At 53.9% G+C, this 17833-nt stretch overlaps 7 protein-coding genes across 7 annotated transcripts; 3 read left to right on the forward strand and 4 right to left on the reverse strand.

Moving 5' to 3' along the window:
* Positions 1–1499: 1499 nt before the first annotated feature.
* Positions 1500–2830, forward strand: PG997_005001 (uncharacterized protein; the record flags this gene model as incomplete). The annotated part of the gene is made up of 2 exons (XM_066809316.1): positions 1500–1817; positions 1919–2830. 2 exons carry the CDS (start codon positions 1500–1502, stop codon positions 2828–2830), a joined length of 1230 nt encoding a protein of 409 aa, XP_066672934.1.
* Positions 2831–4274: 1444 nt separating this feature from the next.
* On the forward strand, positions 4275–5309 carry PG997_005002 (uncharacterized protein; the record flags this gene model as incomplete). Its single annotated transcript, XM_066809317.1, has 2 exons — positions 4275–4435; positions 4529–5309. The coding sequence occupies 2 exons, from the start codon at positions 4275–4277 to the stop codon at positions 5307–5309; spliced, it is 942 nt and encodes a 313-aa protein (XP_066672935.1).
* A 3675-nt stretch (positions 5310–8984) lies between these two features.
* On the reverse strand, positions 8985–10090 carry PG997_005003 (CORD and CS domain-containing protein; the record flags this gene model as incomplete). The annotated part of the gene is made up of 2 exons (XM_066809318.1): positions 8985–9877; positions 9985–10090. 2 exons carry the CDS (start codon positions 10088–10090, stop codon positions 8985–8987), a joined length of 999 nt encoding a protein of 332 aa, XP_066672936.1.
* A 441-nt stretch (positions 10091–10531) lies between these two features.
* On the forward strand, positions 10532–10915 carry PG997_005004 (uncharacterized protein; the record flags this gene model as incomplete). The annotated part of the gene is made up of 2 exons (XM_066809319.1): positions 10532–10732; positions 10790–10915. The coding sequence occupies 2 exons, from the start codon at positions 10532–10534 to the stop codon at positions 10913–10915; spliced, it is 327 nt and encodes a 108-aa protein (XP_066672937.1).
* A 225-nt stretch (positions 10916–11140) lies between these two features.
* PG997_005005 (HpcH/HpaI aldolase/citrate lyase family protein) lies at positions 11141–12715 on the reverse strand (the record flags this gene model as incomplete). The annotated part of the gene is made up of 5 exons (XM_066809320.1): positions 11141–11674; positions 11730–11755; positions 11817–11909; positions 12014–12263; positions 12644–12715. The coding sequence occupies 5 exons, from the start codon at positions 12713–12715 to the stop codon at positions 11141–11143; spliced, it is 975 nt and encodes a 324-aa protein (XP_066672938.1).
* A 901-nt stretch (positions 12716–13616) lies between these two features.
* PG997_005006 (uncharacterized protein) lies at positions 13617–15474 on the reverse strand (the record flags this gene model as incomplete). The annotated part of the gene is made up of 4 exons (XM_066809321.1): positions 13617–14493; positions 14542–15062; positions 15119–15147; positions 15252–15474. The coding sequence occupies 4 exons, from the start codon at positions 15472–15474 to the stop codon at positions 13617–13619; spliced, it is 1650 nt and encodes a 549-aa protein (XP_066672939.1).
* A 1267-nt stretch (positions 15475–16741) lies between these two features.
* PG997_005007 (uncharacterized protein) lies at positions 16742–16987 on the reverse strand (the record flags this gene model as incomplete). The annotated part of the gene is made up of 1 exon (XM_066809322.1): positions 16742–16987. One exon carries the CDS (start codon positions 16985–16987, stop codon positions 16742–16744), a length of 246 nt encoding a protein of 81 aa, XP_066672940.1.
* Between the last annotated feature and the right edge of the window lie 846 nt (positions 16988–17833).

The following is a 17833-nucleotide window of genomic DNA, read 5'->3' on the forward strand; positions in this document are numbered from 1 at the left end:
CTGCAACTTGCAAGTGCAGGGGGAGGGTGGCTGTCAAGACTTCTCCATCTACTGCTGCCTGAATGCCACCTGATACCAACTTCGTTTATACTCAGCTCTTCTTAACAGGCAGGATGCATTTCATGGGTTCGACCATTGCCATTAATGCCTTCACAGTTATAGAACAGTTACACCTAGCGGCTTTGGAGGCTGGGGGTACCCTTCCTATGCGGGTTTGACCTGAACATCGTTCTGGGCGGTCCATTCAGTCATCCTGTCTATGGTTATCCTCGTCTTGCCTGCCACGACATGGATCGTTACGATAAAACCATGGGGCGTTTCCCCCAGATCCTCCCTCCCCTCTTGTAGTCAATGCGCAGAGACACAAGTGGAAGGAAGTGAGTGAATCACCAAGAATAGGACTAAACGATAACACAGGAAGCGATGATTGGCCCGAGGTGGTTATCCGTGTGAGACACACTTGAACACAGATATCGGTTTCACGACATTCAAATGACGGGCAGATATCTACATCTGTCTGCTGTACGCAGTGGCAAAAACTGTGTTTTCCTTGTCGGGTTCGGTGTCGTCGATCGATTCCAGCCCTGAACTCAAAGGTCAGCGTTTGTTTGCTCTTGGCTGTTATGAGACGAGCAGCTTCCAAGCATCGATCCGTCCATCTCTCACTGATGACCGGGAGACGACGTGGTGTTTGCGCCAAGAAAAACACCAAGACTCTGAGCCGCCACTACTAGGTTTATTGTTTTCGTGGCCCAAGACAAGAGTCATCCATCGAGAACCGCTACTGACGTCCGCGGGCTTGGCCCGAACTTGGCAAATTTACAGGACAATTGCTTTTTTACGCCTACAGAGAAAAGACACATTCCATGTGAACGAGTAGTCGGGTGGGATCGCTCCTATTCTCTCCGCACCGCTTCCGCATCATTGGTATCAGTCTTGGGCTATGGAGAATAATCGAGGGGCCCAAAAGTCTGTGGAAGTCGATAGCATCTAACCAGGAGGGCAGTTGTGGTTGCTTTTCTCTTGCTATACTCACCAAACAGGTGAATTACCATTTGATCTATTCAGCAAGAAGTATCATTGACTGCCTTAGAAACACACACACATCACAAGTAGATATAACAGATATAATAGATGGCACGATGATGTTGAACCATTGGTTGTAACCCCTGTTAATGAATGGATGGAATATTTGGGCGATCTTGCTACGCTAAAGTTGGGGCGGGCAGGTGGGACACGAAATTCGGAGCAAAAAGAAAGAGCGCCGATCCACTCGCAGCGCACTTCGCGTGCTCCAAGCACCAAGCACCAATCTAATGCTGGCGATGCCGACGTCAAGCATCAAGTCTGTTGCTGCTCAGTAAACACTCGACCCAGCATCCATCCAACACCGCAACTTGCTCACTCATGTGACCGCGCACATCCCGAGCCAAGCGTTTGCAGGACGTCCGGTCCAACAGAAACAGAGCAATGCCTCGACCCCTCCGTATTTGCCAGCTATGCGATGCCGTCGCAACTCGTCGCATGAGAACGACCAAGGCCGCCTTCACTGCGCCAACCCCCTCAAGTCCCGGGGAGTTCTGCTTGGAGCCAGCCGCGGCATTGCGACAAGAGCGAGCACGCCAGCCAACTCGTCATGGCAAGCGTCTGCCGTCACCAAGAGCCCCAAAGGCAGCAAGACGCCCGTCGCGTCTGAGTCAAATGCAAACTCTGCGCGCCTTGGCAGCAGAGGGACGCCATCGAATTCCCGTGCGTCGAGAGCGGAGCTGTCATCCCTCACCGATATGATGGCGTATCTGGAGAACAGCAAAGTCAAGGTTACTGGGCACGACAATAGAATACCCCCGAGGCCGACGTAAGTGCGGCTTTGCAAGCTTGCCGCGTCGTGGCAGACTACATCACGGATGAATCGGTACAGCCTCAAATCAATCACATGGTGACAGAGTTGGACTCGACCGCGGCCAACCTGCTCTCGCTGGATGGAAACGAGCGCAAGTCGGGCGCCCCGGTGCCGTCCTCCCGCTCCAATACGGGCGCTGTGGACGGAAACATCTCCACACAAGTTAGGCAGATGATCGACAAGATATCAGCTGCGGCATATGCGACTGTAGCTCACCCAACCGTCTTCATCACGCCAAGCCTGCTGCGACAGTATGTCGAAGTTCAGACTGTCCTGGGCAAACCTGAGACCCTGCCCAAAGTTTTCCAGCTCTATGCTTCCAAACCTGTGCCAAGCGAGGCCTCTGGCTCTGTCAGCTACACGAAGCAAAACCCCAACAAGGCGTCCAATGCCATAGACCCAGAGGTAATCGAAACAGCGCTTGACACGGCGGTGGAGGCCAAAAATCTGGACGCTGCAGTGGGCATCATTGAAAACAGCTACACTACCCCGGCTTTTATCCGAGCAAAATTGCTTCGAAAGGCCCTGGTCCCATGTTCTGCGCTGGCCGCCACACCCCTCGCCGCGTATGGCTTGGCGTCCAACTTCTCCATCTTGCAGAATGCCATGGACCCAGCTATGGCCACCAAAGTAGCCTTTACTGGCATTCTGGCCTACGTCGGGTTCACTGCCTCCATCGGAGTGGTAGCCATGGCCACTGCCAACGATCAAATGAAGCGCGTCACGTGGGCCCCGGGTATTCCCCTGCGTATGCGCTGGGTCAGGGAAGAAGAAAGAGCGGCGCTGGACAAGGTGGCCTGTGCATGGGGGTTTCAAGAGCAATGGCGTCAAGGTGAAGAGGAAGGTACCGAGTGGGAATCCCTCCGTGAGTATATTGGGCAAAAGGGCATGGTTCTCGACAGGACCGAGTTGATGGAGGGAATGGATTAGTCCCCGGGCCCCGAGGCGGGAAAGGAAAATAAAGAATAAAAACACCCCGGGTTTGATGGGCGCCTATCCAGAACGGTTCCACTCAACTGAAGTTAGCACAGTTGTGAGTCGAGTTGAGTTGAATCGAGCCGTGGCTGAGTCAAGCCTAGTCCGGCCAGTTCGGCCGAATCGGAATTTTATTCCGAGTTGCTGTTGACTATGTGTAGGTAGCTAAAGATCGGTAGGTCCCTACATTCTGACATTCTGGTAATATCTCTGGCTTTGTCGTGATGATGATGATAGAGAATACGTACGTATGCTACCCGTCTGTACTCTCTACTCTGACCTGTGGGTTTGGTCAGCATCTACTCAGCAGCAGTACAGTGGTTGAAATGCTGACCTGCCCGAGTGTAGCGACTTCCCGCCATCTAGTCAGTAGATGTTTGACAATGTGGTTTCTACCTAGCCACACCAATGGATACCAATGGATACCAATGGATCTGTCGGTTTCAATGTATACCTTGGACGAACGTGATTGGCTTGCATTAGGCGAGTGACGTACTGAGAAGGCACGTCTAAGTGCGAGCATCGTCACTAGGATCTTGGGGATCCACCAGGATGCACTCGGGGCAAGCCAGGGCCCCCAAGAAGAAATATGCAATGCTACTCCGATGGGAGTTGGGTAGAGATCTCTTGGCGCTGCTTGCATACTACGACGAGCGACGGCATCCCATCCCCGCCAAGGCCAGGATCAGCAACATTGTCCCACTCATCCTCAGCCGCCAAGCAACGACATGTCAAGTCTGAAAGGGGATAATGTCACACAGTCGGTAATCCGAACTCTATCTGCCCTGGACCTGGTCTTCCACCTGCCGCCAACACCATCAGATGCGGCTATCCACTTGGCAGCTCGGAGCGTCTGGGCGTTTGGTCCGGGCAAGCCACCGGCTTCCTTGGCTTCCCCCTTGCCCTTGGGCCCTCCTTGGGGCCCTACGAGCTGCTCTTTCCTCTGGCTCTGCATACGGTTTGATGAGTGAGCAGGTAAACCCACTATAAGGTTTCACCCAACCAAGGGTCCTGGTAGGCACGCCTGTTCTGTGAAGATACTACGTGCGGCCCTCCGCCTCCATCGCGCCAAGGACGCCCCCGGGGATGACATGAACGAAGTACATTCTTTTCCTCGTCGCTGGGAGGATGGGTCTCACCCCAGGATTGCAGTCTTCCCTGGTACTATATACATGGGCCTGTATCCCACACTTTTTCCCCGATGTTGCTTCTGGGTCTGTATCCAGTGTTCTAGAAGGTGTCGACGACACAAACAGCAAAGACCAAACGGTTTCCCAACGAGCTGCTTGCACTTAACTTAAATATCACTCTTTATTTATCTCTCTCACTCTCTCCATCTCTCCCTCTCCGCATCGCTCGCCCGCTCTAGAAGAGCGTTCCGCCTCTCAACGACGACGAAATGGCTGGCCACGGCGGTTTCCAACCCTACGACCCCGGTCGATGTAACCACTACGCCAGGTTCGCCTCGCACCTCGATCGAGTCCATTTCGAAGGGCTGTATTGGGTTATGTTCGTCCTCGTCATATTCCTCTTGTTTCTTGCATCTTGGATTTACCAATGGTACGTTAGTCTAAACGAGGGTGCTCTCTCGCCGCTGGAGCTGGCCAATATCCCCCACTAGGAATGCCCGATGCTGATAACGCTTCTTCTTAGGACGATGTGGTACAAGGAAAAGCCCAACGCCGACATGGACGTGTATCGGCAAAAATTGAAGCGCGCCCTGGTGGCCTGCATCTTCATCTTTCTAGTTTCTGCTGCTACCATCGTCATCGAAACGTTCTGCCTCCTCGCCCTCCAATTCTGTGACGGAGAGGATCTCATGTCGTTGTACTGGTCGACCTGGACCATGATGCAGGTTGGCTCCCAGATCGCTATCGGTGGCGTCGTGCTGGCACTCTGGCATACCATTTGGAACGTGAAGCACCCCATATGGGCACTTGCCATGGGTACACCGGTTCTGGTGGTTGCTGGCCTCGGCCATGTTGTCTCCCTCTGCCTGCACAAGTTGTACAAGAAGGCCAAGGCGAAGCACCAGGCGCACAGCACACGCGGTACTTCTATCAAGGAGCCTGAAGGATCCGAGAAGGCTGCTGCGAAGGATGGGGCTGCCGCGGAAGAGAACAGTGGCGGAACCACCCTCAACGGGGATGCGGATGTAGAAGAAGGCGGCCAGCGGTCAATCTACCGGAACTCGCATCGCCCCAGTCTTATCAGCACCATTGGCGGCGAGGAGCGCTTCTTCTTCGAAATCGACGTCGGGGCCGGCAACGCTGAAGTGATTCGGCAGTGGCCCAGCTTCGTGAGCATGAGCGAGGGCCGCGCCTTAATACAAGCCGTCCTTATGCGCCCCGGCAGCGATCCATATCTCGACAGCCGCCCCTGGTCACCACAGATGCCAATGTCACCACAGAGCCGTAAGGGCTTGTTGGGTTGAGCAAGTCGCAAACAAGCCGAGGAGGATTTGCTATTTGTCGCCTTTGCTTTTGCTTTTCCTTGAGCTTGGGCTATGGGAGTTCGCCTTTGTTTACTGTTGGTGCTGCCCAACTCTTGTCCCTCGCTTTTGATGAGATCGAGTATTAGGGCATTACCTACTTGAGAGGGGAGGATCCATTGGACCCCTGGGTTCGTCGTTCGCTTGTCTATATCGTAGGGATACTTCACAGATTCACGGATCAGGGAGCGTTGGGTAACAAATCCCGAAGAGCAGGAGTCATGAGCACGTTTATTCGTTATGACTTATGGGACATGGCATTTACTGGGAGCGAAACATTGCCACATGTGTTATTCTGGCACGGGAAATCATTGATTAAAGGATTATTTTTTTGTTTTTATTATTATACCTGTTCCGCCAACAGCGCGTTGAACATGCGGTGGTAGTCAATATTGAGGATGAGGGCAAGGGGACACAGAGAGGGCTTGTCCGAGCATGGAATGAACATGACAGAAGAGATAAAATACAATCTTAACACTACTCGCTCATGATGTTTTTCGTGTTTTGCGAAGTGTTTCGCCCAGGCTGACGAAACAAACGACCTAGAGCCTGGTGACGAACACCAGGGGGATCGAGGAACCAATTGCCACCAAAAGACGTGACGTGCACGAGTCAGCAAATTGTTCAACAACAGCCCGTCATCTCCTTTCCCGGCCCATTGGCATTCTTCAAGAGAGAAAGAGAGATAGATAGCGATATGACTGGCATGATGTCGGGGATATTGACCAACCGCAGCACCCGGGATTCCCAACACAGCCGCCTCATATCGGGAAAATTGTTCTCAGGAGAAAAAGAAAGCATGCACCTGGGATATAGCGGAAGGGGCCATCCACGTGCAGAATGAGGCGCAACTGTGAGCTACCGTGAGGAACCAATGATTCGTGGGCCCAGTACCACGGGTCTGTTAATCTGGTGCCCGACATATGTGTGCTCCTGCATGACATGGACATCCAGGCCTGGTTCTCGTCTCGTCCCAACTCCCAGGCGTCCGCGGTGCCGGGTTACTGGCCGCCTCCTGGCTATTGTCGATGAAGGCCCAATGGGTTCTAGATCGGTCCAAAGTATGTACGCTCTCTATATCTGGTTGTAGATATACATCCCTTGATACTCGAATCACCACACAAAACCAAATTGCTATAGCTCCCGGGCCCCGACTGGATAGATGGCTGGATAGAAGCTGAATGCGACACAGTTTCTTCCGGCTTCTTCCTGCTCGGAGACCACGGGCCGTCATTTCCTCAATGACGATCGTATACGCAGGACGTGCGCATACATGATAATACAATTTTTTTTGCTCTTACTGGGCATTAGGTATGTACCCGACTGGACTTCTTCGTCGTCGTCGTCGTCATGGGTGTTTAGACGCGCCTTGGCGACTCACTTACAGCACTGCACAGCCTCCACCAGGTAACGCACACACTAATCTCTCTTATCTACCGGTATGTCTCTGCCTCTTTGGCCTTGGCGGTGGGTGTGTGGTGGTGCAGCGTAAGATAAGTAGGTAGGTAAGAAGGTCCTGGGATGCAGTGCGATAAGAGGGTGCAGATGACGAAACGCCCACGATCTGTCAGCTCCCTTCTCTCTCTCCCACATTTACACGCTCACACACTCGCACGCCTGTCGGCTTGCCTGCCTGGGCTGGGGTAAGCACACATATGCTTCAGCAGCCGTACGCAAGCGGCCGCACGTACTGGAAGTCTGTCTTTTGCATCACACACCGAGTATGCAGATCGCAAAAGGCCCAGCCGAAGCCCAGCCCAGCCCAGCCCCAAACGAAACAAAACGGGCTCGTGGAACCACACGATTTGGTCCGAACGCCATCACCCATCTGTAAATACTCAAGCTTACAGTACATACTTACTTTTACCAATGATAAGCCCAAATTTTTCCATGTTTTTATTTTTATTCTGGTTGTGTCTTGTGGGAGCGCCTGTGCCGTTGTTGTTCAACGTGATACCAAAAGGAAGCACATACGTAAATCTTCGGTAGTGGCTTATGATTAGAAAGAAAACAAAAGCCAAGAGAAGACAGCCCCTTGTTCTCCTTATGCTTCCTTTTTTGGCTCCCTTTGCCAAGGGGCTAGATAAAACCATGGCGAAATTATCCGGGTGTGATTGCGTTGGTTGTTCGATGAATGGGAAACACCATCCGGGCAGGCAAATCACAATCGATGGTGCAAATCGAAGAAACAAGGCTGCGAGGGAGAGAGCGGAGCGAGATCGAGAAACAACAGAAAAGAGGCTTAGAGACATACAGAAAGCCATGCAGATTCTAGACCACTTCCATGATCTCCCCAAGCCATCAAAAAAACGGACGGGATGTAACAACGGGAGGGACATCCACACACACACACACCATTCCCCAATGGATTTGATTTGATCCCAGTCTCGTTTACCCCCTGCCCCCCTCCCCTTTTTCAACCTAACCGCGCATTACTTGTGACTAACAACCTTAACTCTAAATGCTTAAGTAATAGAGAGTTTCAATTCTGAGGCTCACAGCTGGAGGTTACATGGGTACTACTGTAGGTGTACGTACATCTTGCTGCCGGACCGTCAGAAAAATGCCTGCCCACCATCCAATTGGCATCCGCTATTTAGCGAGTGAGCTCGGCCGGCACCCCGGTACCACTGCCGAGCGAAAATCTCACGACCCGGTATGTAAGAATGAAAAAAAAGAAACATAAGGAACGAATAGTAATCAATTCCGCGAGGGGCACGTGTTGCGGATTTTCAGCAAAGAGAAAGAGACGTGGCTGTCCGCTCATGGTGTCGCTCTGTCAGGTCACATGTATACTTCGTATGCCGGTCCTCTCCTTGGCCTTGGCAATTTCTTTACCTTGGCCTGGTCAGATAAGGGAGTCCCTCACTCCAGGGTAAGTCGCGGCACCGACGGCCGCAGCATCAAACACGTCCCCGCATTATTGATTACAGAGGTCCGGCTCCAACTCCGGCGGTGCAATGTCCCCTGAGTGGCAAAGAAGCGTTGCGCTCACCAGGATACTCCGTGCTGTATATTAGATCTATGGTTTAATTAGGTAAACCGGCTTGTCGGTTATTCATGGTAGGTTAACGAAAAGCTGCACTTTCGCCATCAAGGGGATACGTTCATCTCAAGTGACTCATTTTTATTCTTTTCTTCAGAAAGGATACACACAAAGGTGCATGTTCGCTAGTTCCGATTCATGACCGTTCGCTGGCGGATCTAATCCATGACCACAGCCTGAAGATGTAGACTAAAACATAACATAAGCTTCTACTGATGCACCGTCTATCGCGGTTGTGCACAGCCTCAAAGAGCACATGACGATCATCGCAATGGCGTCGGTCATCCACCGACTAGTTGATGATCGTTTTGTAACGCGAGTTTGCTAGGTTGCCCATAAGCGCTGCCAAGCCACCGTATTCCAGCAGCTTCACGGGTCATTGCTGTCATGTCGGCCCAAGATCTGCAACGGTCCTACGCCCAAGAGTCCAAGACAATAGTTTGTTGCACAACCAGCATCTCAAGACTCGCCAAGACGGCTTCGGGTGTTTTGTTCATCTCTGTTTTGTTTGTTCCGTCTTTTTGTTCTTCGGATGAAGAGCGTCGCAATGCACTTCGTCATCCAGGACTCGCTTACACTCGCCCGGCACGGCCAACCTGCAGAATTTCGCCAGTCGTCCGGTCATCGCTGCGGAGAACAGGCCAGCTTGCGCCATCGGCTTTGTACAGACTGACTTCGAGCTTGGTGCCCAGGATCTTGAAGCTGCTCTTTTCCATGTCGATCGCGCCGTAAAGCGGGACCGTAGTCTTGTATCGCTTGGGCACCGCATCGCTCGTGACCAGGTCCAGCACCAGGCCCTTCTCCTCAAACTTGACCGTCGCTGCGTCCTTGTCGATCTTCTTGAGGAAGAACGACGCTATCACTGTAGAGGGGGTCTGGTAAAAGTCGTTTCGTACCGTCTCCAAGGACTCCTCGCCGCCAGATTGGGATTGTCCGCCACTGCCATTGCCCTTCTTCTTGTCCTGGCCGGAGCCGATGAACAAATGTCGCGGGGACGTCTTGCAGCCCTCGAGTTTCATGAACTGGTCGAATTCCAGTACGCGCCGCTTGCAGCAGCTGTAACCTTTGCTTCCCTCGTGGAAGATGGGGGCGCCGGGGTGATGAACACATTGCTCCTCGTCCGATCGAGTCTGGCCCTTTTTGTAAGTGGAGTGGCAGCCCTTGCGTCGGCACTCTTTGCCTTCGGGGATCTCCAGAGACGGCTCGTCGTCTTCGGACTCGGGCGGTGGGGGCGGGGCCGTTGGTGCCGGCTGGGGCGCGAGCGGAGCACGTGTAGGCAGATCTGTCGGGACCTCGGCCAGCTTGGATGAGAGAGACTGGTCCAGAGCGCCTGCGGGCACGTCCCCGACCGCCTTCTTTTCTATCTCCGGCGGCAGATCGGTAGTGCTGTGCTTGCCTTGGGTGCAGGGCGGGATCTCCAGGAATTCGTCAAAGGTCAGGACCCTGGGCTTGCAGCATTTCCACCCTAGTGGATCGTATATGTTTCAGTAAAAGAAGAAAATGTATACGGTATACGTGAAGGCGCCATCAAGGTTCGCCTTCGGGCATTGGATGCAACCGCTGCCTACTCACCTTTCTGCCCCTCATGGAAAACGGGCGGGCCCGGATGGTAATTGCAGACCTCCTCCGGGTCGGAGTACTCCTTGCCGCAGCCCTTGTGGACGCACTTTTGGGCCATGGTGTTGTCGGTATATGGATACTGAGTATGCCAATTCCAATGTACCAAAGAAGAAGATGGCTCAAGCTTGCCGTAGATCTATTGGGGAATTTTTGGGATGGAAGTGAAGGAATGCCATAGAAACAAACAACAATATTGTTCAATTGTTGGAGGGCAGCCTCACCGCCTTCCGATATTGGGCGTAATTGGGCGATGACGCCGTAGCGATAGGGATTAAGCTGGCAAATGGCTTGTCAATTGCCAACTGCCGCCCCTGCTACGGACTGGTTTCGGGGGCTCCACCTTCGATCAGGAGATCCCATATGCAAGGCACAACCAACTTTACAGTACCTACCTAGCTTTAGGCACTATCTCTTCACTGCACGCTGCCACCGACTATTCAAACACCTATTTACACTTGTGCAGCCTCGTCTTCCCAGGCACCCCCAGACAGCCGGCAGTATGCGTGCCACTACCAGATTGTTTCAACACGCGACTCGCATCACGCTGTTTACGCGTGACAATTGCGGTCTCTGCGTCAAAGCCAAGTCCATTCTGTCCGAGGTGAAGGCATCCCGCCCATTTGAGTATGCCGAGGTCGACATCATCAAAGACGAGTCCATTCCTCGCTGGAGAGACCTATACGAGTTCGATGTTCCGGTGGTACGTAGATGGCCATGAACTAGCAACTCGTCGAAACACTAATCCCCAGGTGTGTAGATACACGTGAGCAAGGCTACCGCACCGAAGGAAGACCCTAAGTCAGCCTCCAAGGCGTTGAAGCTTATGCATCACCTCAATGCTGTAGATGTTCAAAAGAAGATGGATGAAGCCGAAGCGGCTTGAATCCTCCCTGGTTAATCTACATACAAAGTTTCCCCCTAAGCCTGTCCGTTGCCTCTTACATCGTCCTTGAGAAGCTCCCCAAACGGTACTCAGTATGGGCAATGTCGCGACTAACACATGACTGTATCTACACATACTTCAACTGCTAATGGAACCGGTCCTTGGCAAAATCCAAGCGATGGTGCGCATTGGTGCAGTGCTCCAACTATCAAGTTGTCATCCCTCCTAGTATCTGCCTTCTGCTGATGGTGCGTCAAGACCACGAGCCGAGTTCAAAGACACAGACATTGTTTGCTGCAAGGCAGTTGCATCCAATGCGACGCTGATCATATCAAAGCCTTTGTCCGCATACTTCTTGGCCTGTGGTCCACTCGTCGCGAAGAAGGCGGCTTTCTTACCAGCTACGTGGGCTACCGCCAGAATACGATCAATGGCCTCTTCCAGACCAGGTTCCATCACGCCGTCGAGTATGGGCAGACCAATGTTGTTACCCAAGTCAAACGGTCCAACAAAGAGCAAGTCAACGCCCGGGACGGCTGCAATCTCCTCGACAGCTTCGAGCGCCTCCTTGGTCTCTATCTGCACCATGGTGAGAAGAGAATCGTTGGCAGTCTGGAGATATTCCGTCATGGTTGGAACCGGCGTGAAACGCTCCATTGCGAAAGGGGAGCCCAGACCGCGCTGGCCCACTGGCGGAAATTTGGCCGCGGCCACGACCTTCCTGGCCTCTTCAGCTGACCGTAGCAATGGTATCAAGATCTACATCCACTGTTAGCCGTCGTTTCGCACTTGTTCGGGCTATTTATTGACTGACACCATGAGCTCCCGCGTCAAGTGCGCCTGGTACCCGCTCGCAGTTAGATCACAAGACGACAACCTTTCTGTTCTTGGATGAACATACGCTTGATCATCCAGCCCTGCATGTCCGGCAGTCTCACTAAGGGACTAACTCCACAGCTCGCGATAGCTGGAACGGCTTCATGCATTGCAGCATCTGGACGTTTCCTTGTCAGTGACATTATACCGATTCCAATGAGACTGCGGCCTCACAGAGAGAAAAGGGGGAGAGAGGGAGAACGCGGGCCATGCTTGGCTTACCGTCGATGTTGCCATGCTCGCAGTCGACCATGACCCAGTCGATACCATCAGATCGCGCCAAGGTTCTTGAGATGTTGGCACCGGGGAAGGTTTGCCAGAGCCCCAGCGACGCGCCGTCGCTGTTGGCTAGGGCCTCCCTCGCCTTGCAACCCTGGAGCATGTTATTGCTGAGAGCTCGTGTCTGAAACTGCCTGAAAGGGACTCGTTTAGGCACAAGTGAAGGCAATCTCAAGCTCGTTGACAGCAAGCGCTGCGACAGAAGTATACAGGGATTCATAGGACAAGGTCTGGCTGGCAGTCCAGACGTCTGCGATGTTCTCTCTTCTCCTCATCCCAATACAACCATGTCATGTCTCCTCATCGAGGTTCGGGGCAATTATCTCCGCAAGTTCGGATGTACCGACTAGAGGAAGACAACCCCCACGTTGGGGGACCCTTGGCATGCCACTCCCCGCAACGTGGGGGATAGTGCCGGGAATGTGGCTGTTGTTATCTCCAGCGACCTGGGCGAAACGCACGAGTCATCTATGTATATAATTTCATAAAACGGCTCTCGTTTCACTGCTTGGACATTGGGAGAAAGAATCGCAGGTTTCCCTAAATGCCAAGATTGCCCTCTGTAACACTTACGCGGAAGAGTGACTGCGGTGCTCGAAGTGCGTATCCATGCACAGACGTTGTGTCCTGGGATGGGAGGGCCATTTCCGTTTCACGAGCCCCCAGTTTTCAGAAACCACGACTTGTTTTGGCGCCCTGTATTTATTACCTGACGTCGACTATGAAAATAGCCTCGGTACTCGGTTGTCTTGTGGTCGCGCCGGCGGCGTCTCCGTCGAGGGGGGCCTCCCGATGCGGAGTTGGACTGCAGGGACGCCGACACCCGCGGATGATTCTCAACAAGCATATGGACCGGGTCACTTCGATACCCCTGCCCGCCAAGATCCCCCCTTTTTATGACGGTTCGCCTCGTCTGGGGTTTGCAGCATATTTGGGCCATACTCAGGTGGCTCTGCTGTTTCGGGTTCATCAAGTCGAGAGGTCGCCCAGCCGCCCAGCCGCCGGGCCGTTCAGCCTTGGGTGTTGATGTCAGATTTCTTGTTTCCATTGATGTCACCCGATGTGCCGACGGGTCCCCGACGTGATCGGATGGCAGAGAGAACGGAAGCCCCGTGCCCTTTGTGCAGGCCGGTTAGGCTTACTTGGTGATTGATGTGTGTGCTTATCGTGAGTACAGGATAATATCCCGAGTTTGGTGGTAGTTTGACCGACTACTGGGTACGGCATGAGGCCGGGCCAGTCACTAAGACGATAGGCAGGTACAGAGGACGAGTGTGATTCGGCGCGCAATCGTTTGGGGCATCTTGCAAGTATATTCTCAATGTCTTGGGACTCCCTATTGTACACTATCTTACACTACCCAACCGGGTAGAAACAACAGGGGGTATAGAATCTAAACGAAAACTCGAATGGATGGAAGTAACGCCCGACACCTTTAAAAAGCAATATATGACACCTGTTGTGTCCATTTCCTGTAGCCCATTGACCGAAAAACTCCATAGATGTACATGTATATAACTCCTGAGCTGCGCGCAGCGCCTTACCTTCACTCCTTCGATGGCAGGCACCAAGCGTGCAAGTGCCGCCCGGTGAAGTAGGGCACCAGGCAGTCGCGCCACGCCAGGTCGCTGGCCGTGGTGCGGTCGAGCCGGAGGTCGAAGGTGCGCAGCATGGTCGAGAGCAGGATGTACATCTCGCACCACGCGAGGTTCTTGCCGGGGCAGCTGCGGGGGCCGCGGCTGAAGGCGACGAACCACTGGTCGAGGTTGTCCTGCTTGCTGGGCTTGTCGTCTTGTGGTTGTTGGAGCCACCGGTCCGGGTCGAAGTGCTCCGGGTTCGCGAACAGGGCCGCGTTGTGGTGCACGTGGTAGATGGACATGCCGACGGTGGCGCCGGCGGGGACGCCGCGGCCGGCGATGACGGCGCCCGAGGCGGGGGTGACGCGGAAGAGGGGCGAGGCGATGCCGGGGGCCATGCGGAGGGACTCCTTGATGGTCGCGGTGAGCAAGGGCAGGGTCTCGAGGACCTCGAGGCGCGGCGCGTTGTCGGAGTCGGAGTCGGAGTCGGAGTCGGGCCAGACGCTCCGGATCTCGGCGAGGAGGCGCGCGTGCAAGGCCGGGTTGCTCAGGATGTGGAAGAGGCCGAACATGGTCGGGTCGGCGACGGTGTGGGTCGCCTCGAACATGAGCGTGTTGGCCTCGTCGAAGAGGACGGCGGCCGGGTGCGCGTGCTGCTGCGCTTCGGGGTCCAGGAGGCGGTGGTACACGGTCGCGTGCGGTTGGGACTTGAGGATCTCGGGGTGCGCGATCACGTTGGCGACTTGCTGCCGGACCATTTCCTGCGTCCGGGGAGGCCTACTAGGTCGGGGTAGAGGGTGCCGATGAGCCTGGACAGTGGTGGTAGGATGGTCAGTTTCCTTGTGCCTGTGGATTTACAACGAGGCAAGGGAGGGATAAGTTGCAGAAACTCACCAGGAGGGTAGGTGCAGGGCGATCTTGCGCAGGAGCGGGAAGTGCTTCATTACGACGAAGCCCGGCAGTGCGGCGTCCATGGCTACGAGCAAGGGCGCCTTGAACTCGGGGACTTCGAGGGCGTCGAGGGAGGTGCCGAAGCAGAAGTCCGTTGCGGCGTCGAGGGCCATGCACCGGAACGCCATGAGCAGGTCCGAGGACTTGCCCTCTTCGTTGCGCTTCTTCAAGACTTGGACGAGGTGGTCCACCTGTGTGTAAAATAGGTCAGTACGTGGGGCCTCGTTGGAAGAGACAAGGAAACGAGGACGAACCTTTCGTCGGACCAAGCCCTGTAGGTTCGAGACTGCCCGGTGGGAGAAGAGGGACTTGAGGACGGCCTTCCTCTGTTTGGCCTCCTCGTACGGGATCAGGCTGACCATGGAGTGGTCGGCGCCCACGGACTCGTATTGGACGCGGTCCTTGTCCCATCGCGCGGACGGGTTGTAGATGTCATGGTACGCGTTGGCGGACGAGAAGTGAAGCTAGGATTGGGTTAATTTCTCTTCCTCTGAACACAATACTGGAAGGTTCAACATACCTCGTTTGGCCTTATCCGAACCACATCGCCTGTGTACATCAATGTGGTCAGCCTTCCTCCCGAAACACTTCGTTGATAGCCCAACCACGAAGCGAGCCCGTCTAGAACTCTCGACCGCCCATGGCATACGTACCATATTGCTGGTGCAACTTCTGGAGAAGGTGTACAGGCGACTCTTGTCGAAACACCTCCATGTACAGCTTCCACCCATTGCTAGCCCGAGCCGCCAGCGGGCCGGGGAACCTCCTCAGCGGATGGAAGTAGACATTGTACACGGCCGTGAACAGCGCGTAGAGGATCCAGCCGAGCAGACCCAGCTCGATCAGGGTGACGACGTCCACCAATCCTGATAACATGTTTGCAACAACCATAAACCTCGCTCTCGGGAAATGTACCAAGTAAGAGTAAGAAAGAACTCTGGTTGAAAAACGAGAATGACGAGAACAATGACAATGACAATGACAGTAGCGTTAGTCGTAGTGAGTAGGAATGCTGAGGCAACCAGGCCATAAAGACAAGTAGGATCCTCGGACAGGATTTATATAGCCTCCATTACCATAATGGAAACACAATAATAGGCAGATGCTCTGCTGCCCCCTGCCTGCCCCTGCGCCCCCCGTCAGACTTATACATCGTTGGTCACCTGATAAAAAGAGAAACCGAGTCACCACAGCCGCCTCTCGACACAACAACACACACTCCCCTCACCCCCGGCATGGCCTGTCCGGGTAGCCAGCCCATTTGCGGGGGGTCATAGGGTCGGGGTTGGGGTTGGGAGGAAAGAGGGCAGTATTGGGGTTGGGCTTGGCGGCCATGACCGAAGATCAATAGAACCAGCAATCGGATCCTTCACTATGCAGGCGGCATCACAATGTATACCCGCCCTTGTGTTTTTTTCTCTTCGGGTCTTGCCCGTATACGATGTTCATCCCATTTTGTCTGGAGGGATAAATTAGCAAGCAGTCGTTCCATGGAAAATTGTCCGCCCAATGTAGCACCAAAAAACGCCACAAGGGCCTCATGATGATAATGTCGGTATGTCAACATGCAGCTCCCATGTCCAGATCCAAATACGCAAGTTCGGAGAAAAGAGGAGAGAGATCTCACATTGCGATCTACGATTTGTTTTCTCGCTCAGTTCCGGACTCAAGTTATTCGTGTACCAGGTATTCTACGCAAATAGCAACTTACTCACCACCCCTCCTCCGTAAGCGCTAAGTTGAACTTCCGGAAACAGCAACCTTCCTGATAGCAACCCAACATCATCATCATCGTCGTCGTTTTCGCGCTTCTAATCGTTTGGCTTCTACGACAGTTTGCTCAGCTGTGCTATTCCAGAGAAGGTAACCTCACCTCACATCATATACGAGGGGGCACCGCCTCCTGCTTCTGCATTTGGAGTCCACGGCCGGAGTGGGCTTGAACGTGACTGGTCCGTAGTCGCGATATGTGTGTCTGCGTCAGACAGGGCGGGTGACTCGATTGGACGGACCTGACTGTGCTGATCGAACCTACCAGGCACACACGCACAGGGCTGCTGTCAGCTACCCTCCATTCGGTGACAAAAAAAACGTGGTTTATTTTAACACACCCACACCCACACTCACATCTTGCAGCAGTTGGTCACTCCACAGACTGCATCCGACCAGGGATCGCAGATACGCCATCGGTCGTCGCCGAAGCCCCTCGTCGACTATCGGACACACAATGGTCAGCATCGTCACTCGTTTGCTTGCTTGCTTGCTTTGCTGCATACTTTCCATCCAGCCAGCCTTTGGCGTTGGGCTCGGAAGTGGCGCCCAGCTCGCTGCCGACAAGACTTTTGGAGTCGCAGTCGCAGTCGCCGCGCGCACAGTTCAGCCCGGTCATAGGGTACCAGCTGAGCGGCTCGCGAATCAAAAATTCGCCTTATGGCTTGCAGGGGTTTCGGCTGGGCGGTTGTGCAATGTCAGCAAGCAAACACGTTTTCTTTCTTCCTCTCCGTTGACCAGGGGGAGGGGGGCTTTTGTACCACCCCATCTACGTAACAATATGAGTGCATCGAGGCTGTCGATTATCGGGCATTAGCGAGGATGCCAGGCCAGAGCCGAGCCCTTCAGCAGCCAAACAATAATAGGCATTTCTGTGCAACATGCACCCCGGTTGGAGAAAAAAAGCCCGGCGTAAAGTAGGGGTAAGGGGGGAAGCGAGATGGTGCTGCACACCACACACCCTTGTATTTAGGATGTGGCTTCCCACCCATCCCCCTGCCAATGAAGATCTCACATTATCCCGCAGCCTTGGGGGCCGATCCCACGTTTCTTTTCCAACCTACTACTACTGCCTGCCTGCTTGGTGGAAACCACCAATGCGGCTTGACCTGACGGGCCGGGATTGGATTGGAGCTGAGAGCAAACAGTGAGCGAGAGAGAGAGAGGCTAACGTACAGCCATAGCTAAACTTGGAACATCCAAGGCGCACATGGGCTCGTAATTCGGGACCGCGAGAAATAAAAGGAGAGAGAAGGCAGACACAAACAGGGCGACGACACCTCAGCTGATCTTCTCGAGGCGCTGCAGGCTATGGGATAAGAAACGAAAATATTGAAATCGGAAGACAACAGGTTACAAGTAGGTAATGTCTTCTTTTCAGCGCGTAGCCACGTATCGGAACGCATACGTATCGAGTGCAAAGCCGAGCAAGCTCAGCCAGCCAAGAGCCAATGGCTCCATCTAG

Source organism: Apiospora hydei (genome assembly GCF_038363865.1).
Source record: "Apiospora hydei strain CBS 114990 chromosome Unknown utg000004l_segment0_segment0, whole genome shotgun sequence".
Taxonomy (NCBI): Eukaryota; Fungi; Ascomycota; class Sordariomycetes; order Amphisphaeriales; family Apiosporaceae; genus Apiospora; species Apiospora hydei.